Source organism: Pseudorasbora parva, chromosome 5 (assembly GCF_024679245.1).
Source record: "Pseudorasbora parva isolate DD20220531a chromosome 5, ASM2467924v1, whole genome shotgun sequence".
Lineage (NCBI taxonomy): Eukaryota > Metazoa > Chordata > Actinopteri > Cypriniformes > Gobionidae > Pseudorasbora > Pseudorasbora parva.
The window spans coordinates 16,388,383-16,409,368 of NC_090176.1; the positions used below are offsets into that span (position 1 = coordinate 16,388,383).

The window sequence follows — 20,986 nt, forward strand, 5'->3', positions numbered from 1 at the left end:
ATTGTCTAGCGAATTGCTTTTTTGGCTGTGGTCTTTTTAAGTGCAGGGTCTTACCTAATAAACACTGTGAGCTGGAGTCTTTATTTTCCCTTGGTCACTGTACTCGCCCTGTTTTTCTGTTCAAGGTTAATGGCCTCACCTTGCCTTTCTCTGGGTTTTTCCTCCTTCAGGTACATTTGTCACAGCGCACAGAGATGCTTTATATATATATATGTGTGTGCGTGCGTGCGTGCGTGCGTGCGTGTGTGTTTGTGTGTGTCAGCTCTTGTTTGCTCCTCTAGTCCACTAATACTCTCAGTGAAATAAGTGATGATGTCTGTGATGCTATCTGTAGTGGATAGATAAGGCCACTGACTATAGGGAGGACATCCAACAGAGAAAGTGTGCCAGATTTGTCCCATCCTCTAGCGCTGCTAAGAAATCCTTTACTACAGTGCTGATAATAATTGTGTGCAAGTGCCCATTTTGTTTGTTATACTAGTGGAGGGGGCTGAAGTATTAAAGACCCCATAGAATGGCTTGATGAATGCAGTTTGCTTTCCTGTGGCATTTATTTATGTCTTAGGCCAGATTTACACTGTAGGTCTTGATGCACAAATCCGATTTGGTGACTATCTGATTTTTTTTATTTTATTTGAACACCCGCTTAAAGGGTTAGTTCACCCAAAAATGAAAATTATTTCATTAATTACTTACCCTCATGTCGTTGGACATCCGTAACACCTTCGTTCATCTTTGAAACACAAATGAAGATATTTTTGTTGAAAGCTGATGGCTTCAGAAAGGCCTCTATTGGCATTCAGTATATTTCCACAAGACCCAAAAAGGCACTAAAGACGTCGCTACAAAGTCCTTCTCAAGCTCAAGCTCAGAGAATATTTTTTGTGCGCAAAAAATCCAAATAATGACTTTATCCGCCAAGTTATTGTCTTCTGTGTAGGTCTCGGACGTGAGCTCACTTGATTGCGGCGGTCCTCCTCTTCCGGGTCATGTATCTGAACGGCGGATCTGCGTCATATTCTGCGTCATATTCTCACGCATACGTCGAGTGCACATCAATAACTTGGTGGATAAAGTCGTTATTTTGATTTTTGTGCGCACAATAACTATTTTCGTCACATTGTAAAATGATTGTACAGCCACTGTAGTGAGATGGACTTTGTATTGATGTGTTTAGTGCCTTTATGGGTCTTGTGAGTGGGAATGTACTGAATGCCAATGGAGGCCTTTCTGAAGCCTTTCTCAGCCATCAGCTTTCAACAAAAATATCTTCATTTGTGTTCTGAAGATGAACGAAGGTCTTAAGCCCCGTTCACACCGCCAGCGATTTTGTCACTGCATGTCGCCAGCGCCAGAGATTCATGTCGCTAGTGGGTGTTCCCACTACGGTTGCATATAAACGTCATTAAATATATTTGTACTATAGTACCGTTTTTATTACTAGTGTTTTGCAGAACAGAGCAAGTTATTAGAATACATGCACACTGTACTGTAATAGGTAGACCATATTGCATGCAGTTTAGTCAAAACTTACTTTATATCCCCACAATCCCAGACACCTTTTTCCATGCATCATTTTTTTAAATGTGTCTCTGTATGTAGGCTACACAGAGACGTAATATAAAGAACAGGGGGCTTGCTAAAAGCTAATATCAACAACTCCTCCGGACACCGCAGTAGCAGCAGTAAAGCAGACGGATCACGTGCACTCCACTGACTTCACTCCTATTGGTTGTCGCTCGCGAAAATCGCTTCTCGTTTGCATAAAGTTGAAATTTCTGAACTTTTGTCGCGTGTCTCGTGTCGCTTGGCACGCCCACATTCTGTCGCCAACGGTCACTGTCGCTCGTGTCGCCGGAAGTCGCCAGCGCTCCATTGAAATGAATGGGATCATGTCGCTTTGTCGCTGCGTGTCGCTGGCGGTGTGAACGGGGCTTTACGGGTGTCCAACGACATGAGGCTGAGTAATTAAGGAAATAAGTTTCATTTTTGGGTGAACTAACCCTTTAAATCATCTTTATAAAAAGCGACCCATATCCGATATTTGTATTTACACTATACACTGGCAAAATAGCCCAAGATATTCTGACCCGGAAAGGGAAAAATGTTATAGTGTCACAGGTGTGTGTAGGCAGGAAGATGAAAACGGGCTGATACAATTCTTAAATGAAGTTTAATGTTTAAGGAATCTCAGTTGCGTCAATACTGGCAGGCTAACAACACATACATAGACGAGACTGGACAGAGACTGAAGTTGATGTTGTCATGTTGTCATGTTGTGTTTTGGCCTGAAGCTCCACCCTCCACCTATCGACCAATCATGAAGTCAGTAGTGTTTGGGCATCCGGGTTGCCAGCTCTGCTCTAGTTACCACAGCTGCAGATACAAACGTTCCTGTGGATCCTGCAGCCTATCTGGCAACCACGAGTCAAGGGGAGGGGGAGAGGGGATAGTGATTGCAGTACCAGTTTTGGCCACAATCTTACATACACTTCCTTTAAATAGGGAACTAGCTTGACAAGCCAGACCAGCATACTGTTTCCCCTCTTTGTAAACTTTGTTCAATGCATGCGAGTGCGGCCGTATGTCCGAATATGACCAGTCGTTTTCGCCGTCTTTACCCGGATGTAGTACCAGAAGACGCGAATACGAACTCGCGCGCGCTGAAAGAAGATCCGTTATTGCGCATCATCCGAGAACGCGCACTCGTCTCACAGCGCGCAAATATTGAGTTCTCTTTCAAGTCTTGCGCTTAAATGGACAAACTCACACAAAAAGTATGCCAACATGTCCATCTTGATTAGTATCCAAGCAGACATAGTCTGAATATGCCTCAAGTGAACGTTATACAGTCGAGAAAGAAGAGCATATCCCTGCACTAGGTCTTAAAGGGGCAGTAGCCTTTACTGCTGTCTGTTTAATGTCAAACAAAAGGACATCACCCACTGTTCTTGAATAGCTTTTGTAAGTTTAATAAGGATTAATCTTTAATTTAAACAGTTACAATATGCAGTTATTTTACATTTGATTACTTTATTGAATTTCTGTACCTTTCTGCAGGCCATTAGGCCTGTACATTAGCTATTATTAAATGTACACATGAGTGAGGTCAAGTTAAACATTTTAGTTTGAATTGTATTTTATACTGTGGATTGTTGCAATGTGCTAAATAAATATTTGCATAATTTGTAATTGATTAATATTTGAAACTTTAATATTAATTTATGCAATCGCAATGCCTTGATTTTTAGTAAAGTTACACAGTCACAGCATTAGCCATAAATGCAATGGTACTAATAGTTGGCATAATTTCTTTTGGTGTTTCAGTTTCGGACAAGAATTTTTATTTCTGTGCATCCCTACTGACAATGTTCTGCTCGGTGTGTCGTCAACACGCTTCAGAAGATGCCAAAACTAATAGTTTCATTGTTGGGACTAAAAACCTAAAACTGGAAGCCATAAAAGATCACAAATCATCCAAATCCCACATCCAGGTAAAAAAAAAAAAGTGCACAGAGCACAGAGCCCTACTCATTTTATGAAATGTATATCAGTTCATGGTTTGTGTGTGTATAAGAGAGATAGAGAAAATTTCAGTATTTCATTGAGACTTGAGATTAAATAAACTGCTTAAGTATTGTAGAGCTTGTAGTATTAATTTTTCACATGCAGTTACACATTGTCGGTTAAAAACAAGAAAGTGGCTGGTAAAAACATGGAGTGGCTGGTAGATTTTGAAATCCACCAGCCACAGTGGCCGGTGGACAAAAAAGTTAATTTCCATCCCTGTAGTTGACAGATTAAACTTTCACCGTATCCGTTCAGCAGAACTCCGAACACATCTTATCTTCTTAAGAATGACTTCAGTGCCGTTCTTTGTTCTTTTCTCAGAGAAAAGCTTAACTCCAAGTCTTCCATAGTCACGGTCAAAGCCTATTTGCAAGACTGCTGTTTGCCAGCTTCTTTGTTGTTTACTAGTCTAGTAGCACGCAAGCGCAACTCAGCCATCATTATGTTAAGCCCGCCCACCGACTCTGTCTTGAACACACAAAAAAAGTTACAGACAGCAGCTTTAAAGTATGGTCACATTTAGCAAACTCTAAAAGTTTGGCAATTTTTCATTGGCAAAATACGATCATTTTAACTGTAATTCCTGCAATTTGGAATTTCATGTTAGGGTAAATTATTTTTCCAACACAGATTCACTTCAACAGGTTCAAAGGGGAGTCTTTCAAAAAAAGCTGCTTGACTTCTGTGTGAGCTGTGCTTCATACTGTTACGTGTAGATGTAGTTAGGCAATGAGAGAGCCAAGACATCCAACTAACCGGGTTTGTTTATTAACCAAGAACTCAGAACACAAACAATAACAACGTTAGACTTAACTCGACACTACATTCACACAAGAACAACACACAAGAACTGACACTAGCTGCGTTTCCATTACAGATTTGCGGAAAACTTTTGCGATATTTCTTAAATGTCGATAAAAAACTGTTGCGAAATGACAGCGTTTCCATAGCTGCAGTTATGCGACTAAAACATATTACTTTCCTCTCGCGATATGTCATTCCAAAACGATGGCACTTGGTAGGTTTGTATATCCTATCCATCACACTAGCCATTATTTTTATTGGAAGGAGACATATGTTATCCAAGCATTAATGGCAAGGAAAGCCCCTTAGGTTACTTAAGCGGCACGGATATGAGGTGTGTGTGTGTGTCAGATCTTCTTCAAGGTCTTCATGATAATGTAGCATTTCTGTGTTTAGAATCTAGTATTACTGTAATCCTATATTGTCTTTTATGAGTTTAATAAAGAACTCCGTCTCGTCTTCTCTCCAAACCGAACCCGTCATCTGTAAAGAATGATCGCCTTTTAAGCGCGGCAGGTTGACGCATATAGAGTAGAGCGAAATGTTTGAATTTGCATGTTAACTCAAATGTTTTATTTTTATTTTTACCACTTTCGTTATTTTGGCTAGATATTTCGTTTGATTGGCATTTGAACTGAATTTAGAAATGCTTTGGAAAAGAAAAAATTGGCATTTAATAAACGAAATAATTTTTTTGAAATGGAGACCGCGTTTGGAGTGAGTGCATGCAAAATAATTAGTTCCCTGAGTCCACAAATAAAAATAGACAGTTTATAGTTTATAATTATGTCTTGAACTCATCTGTAGAGCTAAAAATGACAAGAGTATTGTAAATTGTTTCATCTCTCTTAAAGGAAGAAGGAAAAAATGAGACCGTCAGCGCTTTTATCTGCCGTGGGTTAAAGAAAACATAGCCTAACTACGAAACTAAATAGGCTGCGTTTAGGCCTAAACATTAGCCTGTAATATTATTATTTTAATTTATATGTTGGTTATGAAAAGTGAGCAGCATGAGTAAGAATCGCAATATGTTTGAGACCTGGGGAGTCACATGATTTTGATCACTTCGAGTTTTATTTTCTAGAAAGTCTTTCTTAAAAAATATATTTAGTTTTGTATAAATTGTATTTTTATTTTGATCGATGTTTCATCAATTAATTGCCTGTTTATTAGATAAGAAGCAAACTAAGATCGTCTGGAATGGATTGACGTGCGTAACTGGCCTGTTTCCTCTGCCTTTGAGTAAGGCTGAAAATACAGACTAGCTCTTTCTGTTTTAATACATTTCTTGAATATATGTCTTAATTACAGTATATATAGCCTGTAGTCCTTATTAGGAGAAAATATATGTCCTTTTAACTACATTATCTTGTTATTACGACACAATTGAGTGGAAAATAGAATATATAGGCCCTATGTTGCAGCAATGCGTCACCGCAACAGGTGACATGTAAATGCGGAAAAACCGTTTCCATTGCAGTTTTGCGAAAATGTCCTTTTTCGAATCGCCTGAAAAACCACCTCATGAGAGCGTAAAAACTTTTTTGCGATATATGGGAGTTTTTGCGAAATTGCCGCGTTTCCATTGGGCGTATTTTCAATTCGCAATTTCAATTTGCGCAATTTGAAGGGTAATGGAAACGCGCTTAGTGAGTGAAGGGAGTGAGTCCAAACATAAAGGTGTGCTAACGACTAAGACCAGGTGTAGGGAATCCCGGGAGAGATGATGAGGAAGTGAGTTCAGGTGCGAGACAGGGAGGATCATGGGAGATGGAGTCCGGGAACAGGAGTGAATGGGACACATACATCGCTGTCCACGATTATTGATTTAATCAACTGGTCGTGATAATCCATAGTAATTGCAGTTATTTGAGATATATTCACAATTTCACATGGTTAGAAATGCCAAATGAAGGCTTGTGGCTTTTATTATATTATATTATATTATATTATATTATATTATATTATATTATATTATATTATATTATATATTTTAGTTTATATAACATTTTATAAAACATAGAAAATAAATGTTCATAGCATTAAAGTAAATCATATGATCCTAATCATTTTTAATATTATGATTTTGAGTAACTCTAAGTGAAAAAAATTAGAATTAGAATTCCCCAGAATTAACTTATTATTCACAATTATTTGTATGACAATTAATGGTCTGCACAAAATGATCATGACAGGCAGACTATACATTGCTACAATATTGACAATAGACTTATTTTGCCTGGTGAAATTTCACTACTGTGATCACATTTATAGTATTTTCCATTCAGAGTTGGATTGTGATAGTCCTGCTTGATATCTCAGACTTCCGACAACAAAGGTGTTCTGTTACGCAAAGCTCCCATAAGGAAACGAAAGGGCAAAGCAACCATTAAACACTGCAGGTGTCACAGGTGTTTCATTGCCAACACAGAGGTCTCTGAGAGCGTGAAATATGCTGTGCAACAGTAGCATCTGTTCTGCAGGAGTGTCATTATCAACAGAGAGTATCCTTTATGATCTAATATAGCAATTTAATGTAGCATTTTATTTACTGTACATCTGAATGGGCACCCTGCATGTGATTGTAACAACATACTTGTACATTCGCATCTCGAAAAAAGTCTTCAGGTTTTTCCAAGTTGAAACTTCGAGTGGTGTCAACTGCGTTCTGTCTTGTTAAATTCAGATTTTCCATACGTGACAGCAGTTTCTGACCAGCAGCACCCGGTTATTACTGCTGAAACGAGTGTTATTCCCTTCTTCCGCTTTTCCATTGTTTCTGTATTCTGTAGACGTTTTCAAGGACTTTGTTTTATTGGTTTCTGAGGAACTCTGACTGGCGAGTTTTCAATATGGGTCTATACATACATGTCTCACCTTGACATCACACACAATTCAAGTCAGAAAGGAGTCTGTAACCCAACTGAGATTGAACGTTTTTCTAAATTTCTGTGTTCATCTTGCGTTTAGCCCTTTTGTGAGTTTAAGCCCTCATGGCAAGGTTTCACAATGACATGAGGATCGACGTTATTCGTTCCGGTATCCGCTCTTTAGGTCGTAATGAGATGATTAACTTTGAGCGGTCAGGGTAATGGCATGGAATGATTGTTGAATTGGCTTTCATTAGTTTGCTAGCTATGAGCAAATGAGGACATTGAGAAACCGTCATACATGCCTTAACTCATCTACCAGAAACTGTATAAAATCTGAAGCAAACTAAAAAGGAAAAGTACATTTTTGCATGCTATTGTACTCTATCATTTTAAACTAAAAAAGCTTTCAAGAGTATCTAGTTACAAAATTATGATTTCTACCCATTTTAGGTAAAGAAAAACTAAAGGAAGAATGAGGTTGAATGGTTGACCAAAATGTAAATGCAACAAAGTAGCATACAAACAAATATATGTTTACTTGCATATATTTATAATTTGGTCCATTTGTCACGGTACCAAAGTTTCAGTAGTCAGTACCAATACCAGTAAAATTTTGTAGTTCTCCGGACCAATTTCAGTATCAGAGCAAAATCTGTTGAATTAAGAAGGCTACTTGAATAAACGTTGTCTTGTTTTGTCTCGTCCTTTGGTTATCGGATTTGAATGTACATTTAAATGTCAATCCAGAAACTTTGCAGTGTACTTAGCAGCATGAAAAACTGAACTTGTATTTGTGAATGGGTAATAAACAGAAAGCAAAAGTCAAGAAGAGCCTCCTTTTAAGGCTGCCAATCTCTAAAGCACAAGCTCACTGATTTCTGCTCTCTTGCAAAAAAACCCTGTTATAAGAAAAAAGCTCTTAATTTTAGTGTATTTCTTACAAATATCATGTTTACGCTGTTGGTTTAAAGGGATAGTTCAACCAAAAATATTTACTCATATTTATTTGCCTCAAGCCATCGTAGGTGTATATGACATTCTTCTTTTAGCAAAACACAATCAGAGTTAAATACAAAACTATCCTTTTTAAAAAGTGAACAAGTTTTTGAAGCCCAAAAATGCGCATCCATCCATCATAAAAGTAACCCATTCAACTCCACAGGGTTATAATGACCTTCTGAAGTGAAGTGATGGGTTTTTGCCAAAAAATATTCATATTTAAAACTTTATATACTATAAGCACAAGAGAGTCTCGTTCCATCTGACCCGTCGTTTTGTTTTGTCTCTGTGCTTCCACGTTCATCAGTTCTCTCCTAAGCTTATACTTTGCTTATATCAGGTCATGAGACAAAGCTGGGAAGAGCCAAGATATTTTGTAATATAACTCCTATTGTGTTCGCTTTGAAGGAAATCATATACGCAGGATGGCTTGAGGGTGAGTTAATTTATTATTCATTTTTGGATTAATTATTCCTTTAAAATACCGACTGGTATTTTGTTTGAGAACCCTATTCTAATGTGAAAATTCTCTGGCGGGTCATGCAATTTATTTAACTGACACTTGGATTTGATACATAGACGTGAATCAAACATTTAAAGTGTAACCATCACTAAAAAGAATTGTCTATTGGAAATGTACTGTGCATACTGATATTGGCAGAAAATAATGTGTAATTAAGTGCATCACTGCAGGCTGAGCGCACAGCTCCACTTCTTCTCTGACACACAGACAGATTAGCAGCCTCCTCGGGCCCTGCTCTCTGCTACCTGCTCACTCTCCTGTGTGTTTTCCAATTTGTTATTGTTGCTTATCATGATAGTCTTGTGCAAGTGGGCAGACAGACTGTGTGTGTGTGTCCGTGTGTTTGGGTACACAATGGATGCTTTCAGGATCTTGGAGAAGAGTGGCATTATGTAAATCCTGTGAATGGTATCTTAGTGCTGTTCCCTTAATCTCATAATCAATCAATCAATCAGTAAATTAATTAATGATTTTAAAGAATTGTAGGATAAATATTACAAACATTAAACATTAAGGTTTTTAGTACATTTTTATATTGTAATAATTTCAAATTTAATCTTCAAATTAATGTAGAAACAACTTTAAGACAGTATATTTAAAATATTAGTTTAATGGCATCTTTTTATGAAAGAAGGCCATATCACCGATTTTTCACAGACAGAATTTTTACATTTATTAGGCTTAAAAAACATTTATTGAACTTAAAACAATCTTCACATAAATCCATTGTAAAAAATGTCACATTAACCTGTGTATATATATGCCGCGCTTTTAAAATTCGAACACATTCAATGAGTGTATATATATATATATATATATATATATATATATATATATATATATATATATATATATATATATATATATATATATATGTGCAGTATTTTAATTATGCAGTACTTTCTGGTATTTACACAAGCTCACCAAAATTGGACAGTTGCAGACTGGAAAATTTTTGCCTTGTCTGATGAGTCTCAATTTCTGTGGAGAGATTCAGATGGTAGAGTCAGAAATTGACGTAAACAGAATGAGAACATGGATCCATCATGCTTTGTTACCACTGGGCAGGCTGCTGGTGGTGGTGTAATGGTGTGGGGGATGTTTTCGTGGCACACGTTTAAATGCCTTGGCCTCTGGGCCGCATTAATGCACGGGCTTACCTGGGCTTAAGCCCAGGGCCCCGGGCTGGGGGAGGGCCCCGATGATGCCGGGAAATATTGTAACCGGATTTTATAATATGTTGGCTGTCCCTTTAAAATTACGCTTTATCGCGTTGAATGCACATGCGGGCTTTGCAAGTCCTGCTCGAAAAATGTCAGTCAAACCCTCTCACTCAATGAACCCTGCAATCAACAGTCACAGTTGGAGTTTAGAGCTCAAAAAATCAAGCCCGACCCACCGAGCCCCTTATTTTGTCTGAGCCCGGCCATGCCCGACACATTAACTGTAATTATGAGCCCGATTTAAACCCGACCATTTTTCAATACAAGGGTGTTCTGACGAGAAAGATCGGAGCGGAGCGGTGTGACCGCTCAATAATCTGCAATAATCATGAACCCTCACCGGTAAAATTATGTTCGCTCACACGACGTATGTGAAAACTGTTGACACTTCTGCTAGATTCCGAGACAAGCAAACTCTTGAATATCACGCGAAAATGTCCTGTTCTATATTCTGAAAATATTCTGCCATGTAATATAGCAATATAGCCTAAGGCATACGCTGATAATATGATTTTTTTTTAATGCTCAAATTAATGTGAGCACTGAACTATACTGAAATATAGGCGCTTATTTTGCAATGTATAATATTTAAATGCATCAAATAAAATGTTGACTTCTGTGCTTATTATATAATTGAAATAAATTCATATTCTTGCATAGGGATTCAATAGAGAACACACTTTTTTTCTTTTACTGGGTTAAATTTTTGACAGAACTGTTGCAATTATTTATTTTGACAACTAATATAGAAAGTATTTACTTTACTAACATTCAGTCTTTAGCGTTGCAAGGTTTAGAAACAGTCCTTACAGAATAACTCAGAACTGTTGAAGAGTTAATTGATTATATAAAATTCAATAGGCCTAAAGATTGAATAATTTAGGCTATGTAGTTATCTGCATGTATCATCCATGAACGATGCAACAATGGAGAACAATCTATTGGGTTTTTGAGAACCAGAACCAAGCTGACTGAGCAGGGTAAACTTTAGCTATAATGTAAGCCCCTTGGAGGTGGGGAATAACACTAAGAAATTCTCAAATTCACTCAGTATTCCATGATCTAATTCACTAATTCACTATACTATCTAAATTACAATTAAGTACAAATTAACTGTTTTTATTTGTGTTGTAGTCACTTAAACAGTCCAGTATATAGTCAAACAAATTTTTATGTTGAAATAGTAAAGATTTCTGTGCCACAGCAGAATGGTTGCTGGCCCCTGCCCGGCCACCCCTATAAAAAAAAATCCTGGCTCCGCCACTGTGACAGCAATGTCTCGTAATATAAAAGTAGTGCGAAAAACAGAAAAACAGCGCAAGATAAAGTAGAACGTCAGAACGGTGAAGGGGAAAAGGAATCACCAGCATGTACCGGTAGGTTGTGATCAGTGTTGCCACAGTTACTTTGAAAAAGTAATCTGATTACTGATTACTCCTTTAAAAAGTAACTTAGTTACTTTACAGTTTACTTGATTTTAAAAGTAACTAAGTTAGATTACAAGTTACTTTATTAGTTACATTCAGCAGTTGCCGACAACACCGCTGCCGCCTCAAAATAGAAATGACAACCGTTTTTGGCAACACACTTTATTGCATTTATGCCCGAGCCTGACGGCCCCGACTTTTTACGCCCCTTTTTTTAGGCTTCTCCTTCGTTTTATATTTATTTTAATAATTAAAATGAACAATGAGATGTGCTGGTGGAAACTACATGAGACCATGATAGCTTGCGCCACTGTCGAGATTATGGCTCGCGCAGGGTTAAAGAGTCCGTTTATTCAGTGCAGCTGCTAGAGTTATGGCCTTTTTACAACTGGTTCCTTCATTAATTTTATGTGACCAGGTATCTATCTGATTGCGAAATGACCAGGAGTAGGCCTAAATGCCTTCCGAGAGTCTTTCGAGACGTATTTAATTCTGATCACTCAAACAAACCAATTCAGAAGGTGCATGAAAGCATTTCAAACTAAACCGGACAGATGTAAATGTATCTGGTTGTTTAAACCACATGTGTAAATTTTACTCCTGACAAATAATTAAAAAATAAATGTGTGAGAGCGTGTTATGGTGTAGTCAGATAGATATGATGGTGCTAGGCTACTGCAGCATCGCTGCAAATGAGTAAAGCAATTAAGCCAACGCATATGGCCGTAAATGAAACTTAAAAATAAGTCACACAAAACACAATCATCTTCAATATAAATTAATGAGACTAATGATCTTACCAGTGCTTAGGTCACTCTCTCTCATATTGCGATCTTTGAATTTGAAATGGGCTGCAGAATAAAATGCTAGAATCTTTTGCTTTGATGTGAACTCCGTTAAATGAGCATATACCGCGGGAATTGAAGATCGGATTTATATTAATTTTGCTGAAGTCTAAGGTAGGCTATAAGACAACCTGCATGTACTTTTTTTTCTTTAGATTGTGTAGCCCGTTTCGTTTTTTTGAGCGCCGTTGCGAGCAGTAGGCTAATCTATCAGCCTGCCTCAAATGCCTTTGTGGTGGTATAATAACTAGCCTACTTTGTTTTTAATGTCAAAGTAGTTATATTTCGTTTCGTTTCTTTATTAAGTTCATTTAGAAAAATGTTTAGAGCAATTTTTTGTTTGTTAAATTAAAGTTTTAATTTTTTTATGTGACGACCCAGTGAGTTAACCGCATGTTTAATAGCCTAGTCTCTCAAACCAACTCTTGAATTGTCTTGCCTATATAAACTTTAATTTAACAAACAAAAAATTGCTCTGAACATTTTTCTAAATTAGGTTAATAAAGAAACGAAACGAAAAATAACTACTTTGACATTAAAAACAAAACTGAACTATTTTAATGGCTGCAACAAGGTAAAAATAAATAAATAAAAAACAGGCTCCAGCCGAACTCAGGCTGAAAATTTTGATAAGCGTTAGATTACTCGTTACTGGAAAAAAGTGGTCAGATCAGAGTAACGCCTTACAGGCATCACTGGTTGTGATACAGTAGGCTAGCAGCAGATAGCTAGATATGATAGTCTATTAAAATAATTATCTCCTTTTAAACTTTACAACTTAGTTGAGCTCCCAGTAGTTAGCTAGCCACCACACTAGAGCTGTGGAATATAATAATTCTTATCTAGGGCAACGTTGATACAAAAGATTCTGCATAGGCTACATGTAATTAAATAGGCCTTATCATGCATGTTTCCTACGATAATCTTAAGAACATTTTGAGACGCCATGAATATGAACTAAAATGTGTTTTTAACATACCATCTCTGTATTTAAAAAAATAATAATTATATTAAAAGCACATTTTTAGTTCCTATTCATGGTGTCTTTAAGTACCTGGAAGAGCACTTTTTCACTTATTTTTGTGTATTTTATATAACAGACTTATAGATTTGGATGTTTTTAAATACCATTTATTCCCGTAAAATAAAAGGCTTGTGATATTTTTGTAATTGAAAAGATCAATGATTCAATGACAAATGCATTTTTAACAGTCACTTGTTGCCACCTGGTGGGGTAAAAGGGGTGGGACCATAACTTTAAACAATTAATTATGCAGTTCCAATGGATGAAGGGCCCCCCAAGAGGCAAAAGCCCAGGGGCCCCTTGAAGTCTTAATGCGGCCCTGCTTGGCCTACCTGAGCATTGTTTCTGACCATGTCGATGTCTTTATGACCACCATGTACCCATCCTCTGATGGCTACTTCCAGCTGGATAATGCACCATGTCACAAAGCTCAAATCATTTCAAATTGGTTTCTTGAACATGACAATGAGTTGACTGTACTAAAATGGCCCCCACAGTCACCAGATCTCAACCCAATAGAGCATCTTTGGGATGTGGTGGAACGGGAGCTTCGTGCCCTGGATGTGCATCCCACAAATCTCCATCAACTGCAAGATGCTATCCTATCAATATGGGCCAACATTTCTAAAGAATGCTTTCAGCACCTTGTTGAATCAATGCCATGTAGAGTTAAGGCAGTTCTGAAGGTGAAAGGGGGTCAAACACAGTATTAGTATGGTGTTCCTAATAATCCTTTAGGTGAGTGTGTGTGTGTGTATATGTATATATGCAAACTAGTTAATATCAGGATACCTTTTATATATAAATATATATATATATATATATATATATATATATATATATATATATATATATATAAATGGTATTCTGATATTAACTAGTTTGCAGTGCCCTAAGGTACAAAAGTGAAAAGGTACATGCTAAATTGTACATATTAGTCCCTTATAAAAGGTATACTTTAAGATTACTTATTAGTACCTTAAAGGTGCATATTATTACCATTTTGGTTTTGTACCTTAGGGTACTGCCCCAGTGACAGCAATGTACCTTTTTTCCTGACAGCGATGTTACTAGGATGTTGGCTGTTTATTTGTACTTATAAATAGGGTTGGGCATCGAGAACCGGTTCCAACTTGGAACTGTTTAAAAAATAACTATTCCATCGGTCTGAATTTCGCGGGATTGCACATAATTCTACGAATCCCTCAGATTTCAGGCTCACATCTGAAGCGCGCACACACACATACCGTAATAAAGCCCCCTCTGACATACAAGTGCAAATATTTGCTTCTTTTTCCAGCTTATTATTGGTCAAATACAATCAACCAAATTGTCAGTGCACATTTTGAAGAGTATTAATGTAAACACAGTCGTAAACAATTCAGGAAGAAATGAAGAATGAGTAACAGGAACAGTGTTCAGGATCCATGAGTGTGGCAGTTCTTAAAGGGACCGCAGTTATTTGTTATTTAAAGTCAAACTACAAAAAGACAAACGATCACACTACTCTTGACTGATCAACGTGTGTAACTTTAATGGTTTTATATGAAACGATTTAATTTTTTGCAAAAAAAACATTATCCAATGTTATTTTAAATTTAATTAGCCACTTTGCGTTTTTTAATTCAGTTCCTTACCTGAATGTTAGACCTTCCTGAAAAAATAAAGCAGTCTTTCATTTATATATTTTATTCTATTTTATTTATTTGTGCTATTTTTTTGTAATATGTTTATTTGTTCTTATTTAATTACTGTTTAGTCGTCTTTTAAATTCAATTTACCATTCGAAATCAAGCTTACTTGTGCTGTGTGTAAGCTATTGCAACACAATTACCCCGTTGTAAAAAATACATTGAGTTAGCAAATATTTGTGAGAGAATATATAAAAAATATCTAATTGACAGTATATGCAGCGTTTTTCCCCCGTGGTATTGAAAATAGCATTGAATATCGATGTGACATGTTTTGACTCCACCCCTCAAAGAATCGGAATCGAGAATCGAAAAGAACCGGAATCGAAAGTAAGAATCGGAATCAGAATAGTTCAAATCAAAACGATGCCCAACCCTACTTATAAAGCACATATTAATGCCTTATTCTACACAACCATATTCTACATCTCTTAACCAGGCGTTTAAAACAGGCATGGTGAGCGTGTGAATGGGAAATGATTGGTACAGAAATCTGCTTTGACTTTGTGACTGTGTTCTGGACCTCAAGAGCACCTCATACGGCAATCAATCAATCAATCAACTTTATTTATATAGCGCTTTTACAATCACGATTGTGTCAAAGCAGCTTCACAGTGTCAAACAGGGTAATATTGCGACAAAATTAGATTTGGCTGTACAGTCGTTCTGGAGAAAACAGTGATGTTATCAGCTTATTTTAATTTATCATATAGCGACAATGTTGGCAGATCAGTATTATAGTTTATAGAATTAAATAAGACCTAATTCATATATTTTATTTGTATAATAAGTTGAATAACTTTAATCATATTTTTAGTGTCCCCAACTGAGCAAGCCAAGCCAAAGGCGACAGTGGCAAGGAACCAAAACTCCATCGGGGCATGATGGAGAAAAATAAACCTTGGGAGAAACCAGACTCAGTCGGGGTGCCAGTTCTCCTCTGGCCTATTAACACACCGTGTAAGATTATTATTCTGGCAACCTTACAGGTCGGAAATCATATTAGATCGGATTATTCAAAATTTTCAGGGTATCACGGAAGAGACAGATTTATTTAGGATGGGGCGTCAATTACACAAGAGTATGAATACATGAAAGATCGGAATTATTGCGCCGAAGACGGGTTTTGAGCATGTCGTGCCAGTGAGGCAAATTCGGAGGAGACACCATTTGACACGGCTCAGCAGACACTCCAGGCACTCGTGGAATGAGGTTTACTGAAGGAAAGATGCAATGGAAATTTATAGCTGCATGATGGGGCGCAGCAGGCACCAGGTGTGGCTCATCACACTCTGCCAGCAATATCACATTTCCCCCCTCCCAGCCACACCATCATACACCATGGACGTGGGCTGAAAGTCAGTAATTGGAGGCAAAGCGATTTCTTTTCTAAAGCTTGCGGATGTTGAGCTGTAATGCAGAAATCATGATAGATTTGTGCCTGTGGACTCGAGGTTGCAAATTAATTATGTTGCTCCATTTAGTTTCAAAGTGACTTTAAAGTCAATGAAAAGCACTGTTTGCAACCCATTTGATTTCTGTAATGACATTTCTGAGTGAAATGTGATATTTAAATGAAAAAGAAAATGTAAGGAGGTCAATTTTATCCATCCCGGATTGATTGGATTTCAAAAATGGGTGTTGTATACACTAGTGTTCAATAGTTTGGTCAGTAAATATGTATTGAAAAAATCAGCATGGACATGTTAAATTGATCAAAAGTGACAGTGAAGATCTTTATAAGGTTAAAGGGGTGCTTCCGTGTTTTTTGTCTAGGCGTGGTTGTGTTTATGGGGCGCAGTATTACATGTCTTAATACTTTTTTTTTTAAACACCATCTTTTTCTCATATTTGAACTTCATTCCACACCGCTGTCTCCACTGTCCTTTGAACGGCTCGTTTGCTTCCTGCTTCTATGAAGCCCATCCCTCCGAAAAAACGCAATGGTCTTAGATGCTTGCAGAGGTTAGATGGCCAAATGTAGTTTCCTGTATTTTTACTGGCTGAAGTGCCAAGCACAGTTTGCCTAGAAACGCCACGTCCCTTACCATTACGGGCAGAAGTCACATCTGCGGTGACTCGCAAGGGTTAGCTAGGGGTCACCAACCCGCTCGCTGTAGTCCAAACCGGCCGCTTTAGGCAATAAACTGCCATAACTTTAAAAGACAATATCTGCGTTTGCATTGAACTTTCAGTGCTGTAACTTTGCAGATACTGTTTATGCTCAAGCAGCAACATTACACACTAACTGAAGTTAAAAAAGTGAAATCGCATGCAACCACCCATTTAATATTTAATTTAAATATTTAAAATGTATAATATTCTTTATTATGTGAAAGGAGCTAATTATAGTTTGTTTGCAACAGGCATATTATCTGTTTGGCATCTCCCTTTTTATTCATACACCTTCAGAAAAAGAGAACTTGGGGCCAGATTTACTAAACAGGTCAAATTAGCGAGAGTGCAATTAAAAAAAAGCGCCGATGGGAGTGGAAAGTTCAGCGCATGATCTACTGACAATCAAAAAGTTAAAGTCACTGTTTAGAATGTTACTTGAGTAAAAGTTTTAAAGTATGTGATATTTCTTGTACTTAAGTATGAAAAATATTTTTTTTCCATATTAAAAGTAAATTAAAAACACAAAATGAGCAAAAAATGTAATTCTATACAGGTTAAGTGGAAGATTTCTTCCATCTTGTTTTTCTATAAATAAAAAACGGGAAACTGTTTATTATGAGTTTTTAAATATAAAAAATATAATATAATATAATTTTTTTTATAATTATACATCAGTCATTTATGTTCATTCATAATTTACAGTATATAAAGCCTTAAAGTTCTGCATAATTAAGGGTTTGTTTACTTCGAGTGACAGGTGGATAGCCATTTACCCGCCGTCTATAGTGTGTGCGTCACCTAAGCTCCGCCCACATCCCGCCTTTTTGCCCATTTTCTGTTATCCGGGAGTGACACGTGATGACACGCGATAGTAAGATGGGAACGGCCAGCTCATCTCTACTTTACGTTTCAGAACGGCTTATCGGGTGAACCTATGGTTGACGTCACGGACACTACGTCCATATTTTTTTTACAGTCTATGATATAGATTTTTGAAAAGAGTACCGCTTTTTCCCTTTTTTTTTGCCTGAGTGTAGAAATGGGACAGGAAGCTATTGGAGGAAGTGCACATTTTATAGTTTAAAAGAATAAGATGAGGAAGCGGAGACAAATCATGACATGCTCAAAGAAAACTGCTGCTTCTCCTGCAGGTGGATCCCCGTATTTGGCAGCCAAGATCAATGAAGCAAAAGATCTGCTTGACTCTGGCCCTCGGCGCTGACCCAGCTGCCTGTGCTACCCCAGAAGAGAGTTACATCTACTTCAGCGCCGCCAACTCACCCATGAGCCCCCACAAGTCATTGTTCTTCTCCTTGTTTTTCCACCATAAATCAGCCGACTCTCAGCATTTTGTGCTCTGTTCTATCTGTCACTGTTCCTTACAGACACTCTAATGCATGTCGTGAAAGGTTGATCCTTCATGTTAAAGGATTTTCACACTGTCCATGTGAAATGTTTCGCAGTAATCTTTATTATTTATTGAGGTGACTTGTGTAATGCTTAACATCTGCTGAAAAATCTGGTGGATGTATCATGTCCAATGGCTAAAAAGCCCAAAGCATTTCCCATAATCCGCAGGCACCAGACCATGTAGGTGTAAGTTATTTTAGCTTGCTGAATAAACAGTTTTACAAATCTGGAATGACTCATTGTGAGTATTTTTGTTTGTTTGCACGCTACCCTTTTCCTCCCGCTGTGCTCTTGCTGATGCATGTGGTACAGATGCCTGTCTGGTCGGCACGTCTGAGTTATCCACGCAGGAACGGAGCGTTTGGGATTGGACAGATTGGACAGAGGGATGTTCTGCACGCCATGCCTTGGACTGCTGATTTGCTGTCTGTCAGGCCTGGAGATTAATGCCAAGGCCAACATATCACAACACGAACTGCACAATCCACTAACACATTACTGCAGAAGAAATAAATGGCAAGCAACAGGGAAAGAAATTGCTTCTTGGTTGCATTTTATATTTCATTTCTTTGAGAGGTTATGTTTAGAACTGTTCAGTATTAGCATGTACCTGCCGCGTACTGCCTACTCTGTTTTAAAAGTAGCAAGTGAAACAAGGCATTAAATGTTTCTGTTAATGCTTTGTCTTATTAACACATTACTTTATCTTAATCATGGAAAAATAGCATTTTTAATTAACTAACTTTTATTTTTAATGTGTCTTTGTTGCAATTTACACACTGTTATATGCTGTCAAAAGCTTTAAAAAACTTAAGTATGAACAAATTGGCTGTGCAAGTAATTTCAACTAACTTTTATTGAGTTAATTTATATAAAATTACATTAAACCGACTTAAAAATTGAGTTGAGTCTTGACAAATGTAAGTTGATATTGGTTCTTCTCACCTCTGGTTTCTCCCAAGGTTTATTTTTCTCCATCATGCCCTGATGGAGTTTTGGTTCCTTGCCATTGTTGCCTAAAATTATGTTTAAGTTATTCATCTAAATATACAAATAAAATTATTTAATTAGGTCTTATTTAAACTAGATTACTGATCTGCGAACATTGTCGCTATATGATAAATTAAAATAAGCTGATAACATCACTGTTTTCTCCAAAACGACTGTACAGCCAAATAGAATTGTGTTGCAATATTGTCCTGTTTAACACTGTGAAGCTGCTTTAAAACAATCGTCATTGTAAAAGCGCTATAGAAATAAAGTTGGTTGATTGATTGATCGTTGACCCTCAATGTCTATGGTGGTTACGGCCCTGATATACAGTATAGACCACCCCACACCACTGGATTTATTGTATAGGCCTACTTCAACTCTGGTGAAGTTACTGAGTGTGATGTATGGAAAAAAAAAATGTTTCCAAATTCTTGATTCAAAAAGCCTAACTGAAAACACAAGGCTGCTGAAATTACATCCTTTTCTGCAGATGAATGGAAAAGTTCTGATAACAGGAACAAAACCAAAGCATCAAAGAGCCTTCAAAGAATTATAGCTGGCAGCTGGTAGACTGTCATAAAAGTTATATGAAACATTTCATGAAGTCTCATTCAAGCAGACCGATAATACCAGGAAAAAAAAAACACTTTTGACATTTTATAACACTTAGTCACAATACCAAGATCAAGTATCAAGTGTGTCAAGTCAAGTGTGAAAGTTGGCACACTTTTTTAAACGATAGGCCTTCATATTTTCAATTGTACAAGCTGGTAATAGGAGTTTTATGAGGTATTTTGTTTTCGCTTACATCATTTGCTCCTCTGGGAAGTGCCTAACACATATCTGTAATGAAACCCTGTGTGGATGAGGGTTTTTTTTTATGTATTTTTTTTAACGCTGTTTAATGGAAATTCACTCTGACAGAGAGAAACCTGTGGAGAACAGGCTTGCTCAGGAACTCCATGCTGGTTGCACGGCAAGCAGAGGCTGAAAATAGCTGCAGTCACAAGGGGGTCAGAGCAAAACCATTTTACGACAGAGTAGCCTGACCGCAATGCAACTTCAGCTTTTACCTCTGTCGTACATGTAGTCAGGACAAAGACAGTGTCACACAGTCTGGGACAGCGTTCCCAGCTGTCTCCTACATACAGCATGCTAGCCTTTAATCAGTTTTTACAGCCCCTAAGAAGGGTCAGGCAAAAAGAAGCAGGCTGTGGCAGTAAATACAGCCCGCTAGCGAGGCCAGAGCAGGGCAACACTCAAAGTGGCAAGTATTTCATAAGTGTGCCAAACACCTCACTGGGTTTTATTTGTGGACTCAAGCTTTCACCTAATATATCAAATGGAACATTTGGAAAATGAACTGGGTTGATCGAGTCTTTCCATGACATACGACTTGCACTCATTCTGCAACGGTCTGGCTTAATTTTCATGTTGGTCCATCTGGAACGACGAACGTTCCAAGATAGCGTCCTGTTTTGTAGCA

General features: G+C 37.5%; 1 protein-coding gene across 1 annotated transcript in view; it reads left to right on the forward strand.

The window, feature by feature from the left end:
• dnajc15 (DnaJ (Hsp40) homolog, subfamily C, member 15) overlaps positions 1 to 18,735 on the forward strand; it is a 35,251-nt gene extending 16,516 nt beyond the window's left edge. Inside the window, exon 6 of the mRNA XM_067443350.1 lies at positions 18,249 to 18,735. Within this exon, the coding sequence (XP_067299451.1) occupies positions 18,249 to 18,319 (71 nt within the window). The 3' untranslated portion in view covers positions 18,320 to 18,735. The remainder of the gene's footprint in view (positions 1 to 18,248) is intronic.
• Positions 18,736 to 20,986: the final 2,251 nt, after the last annotated feature.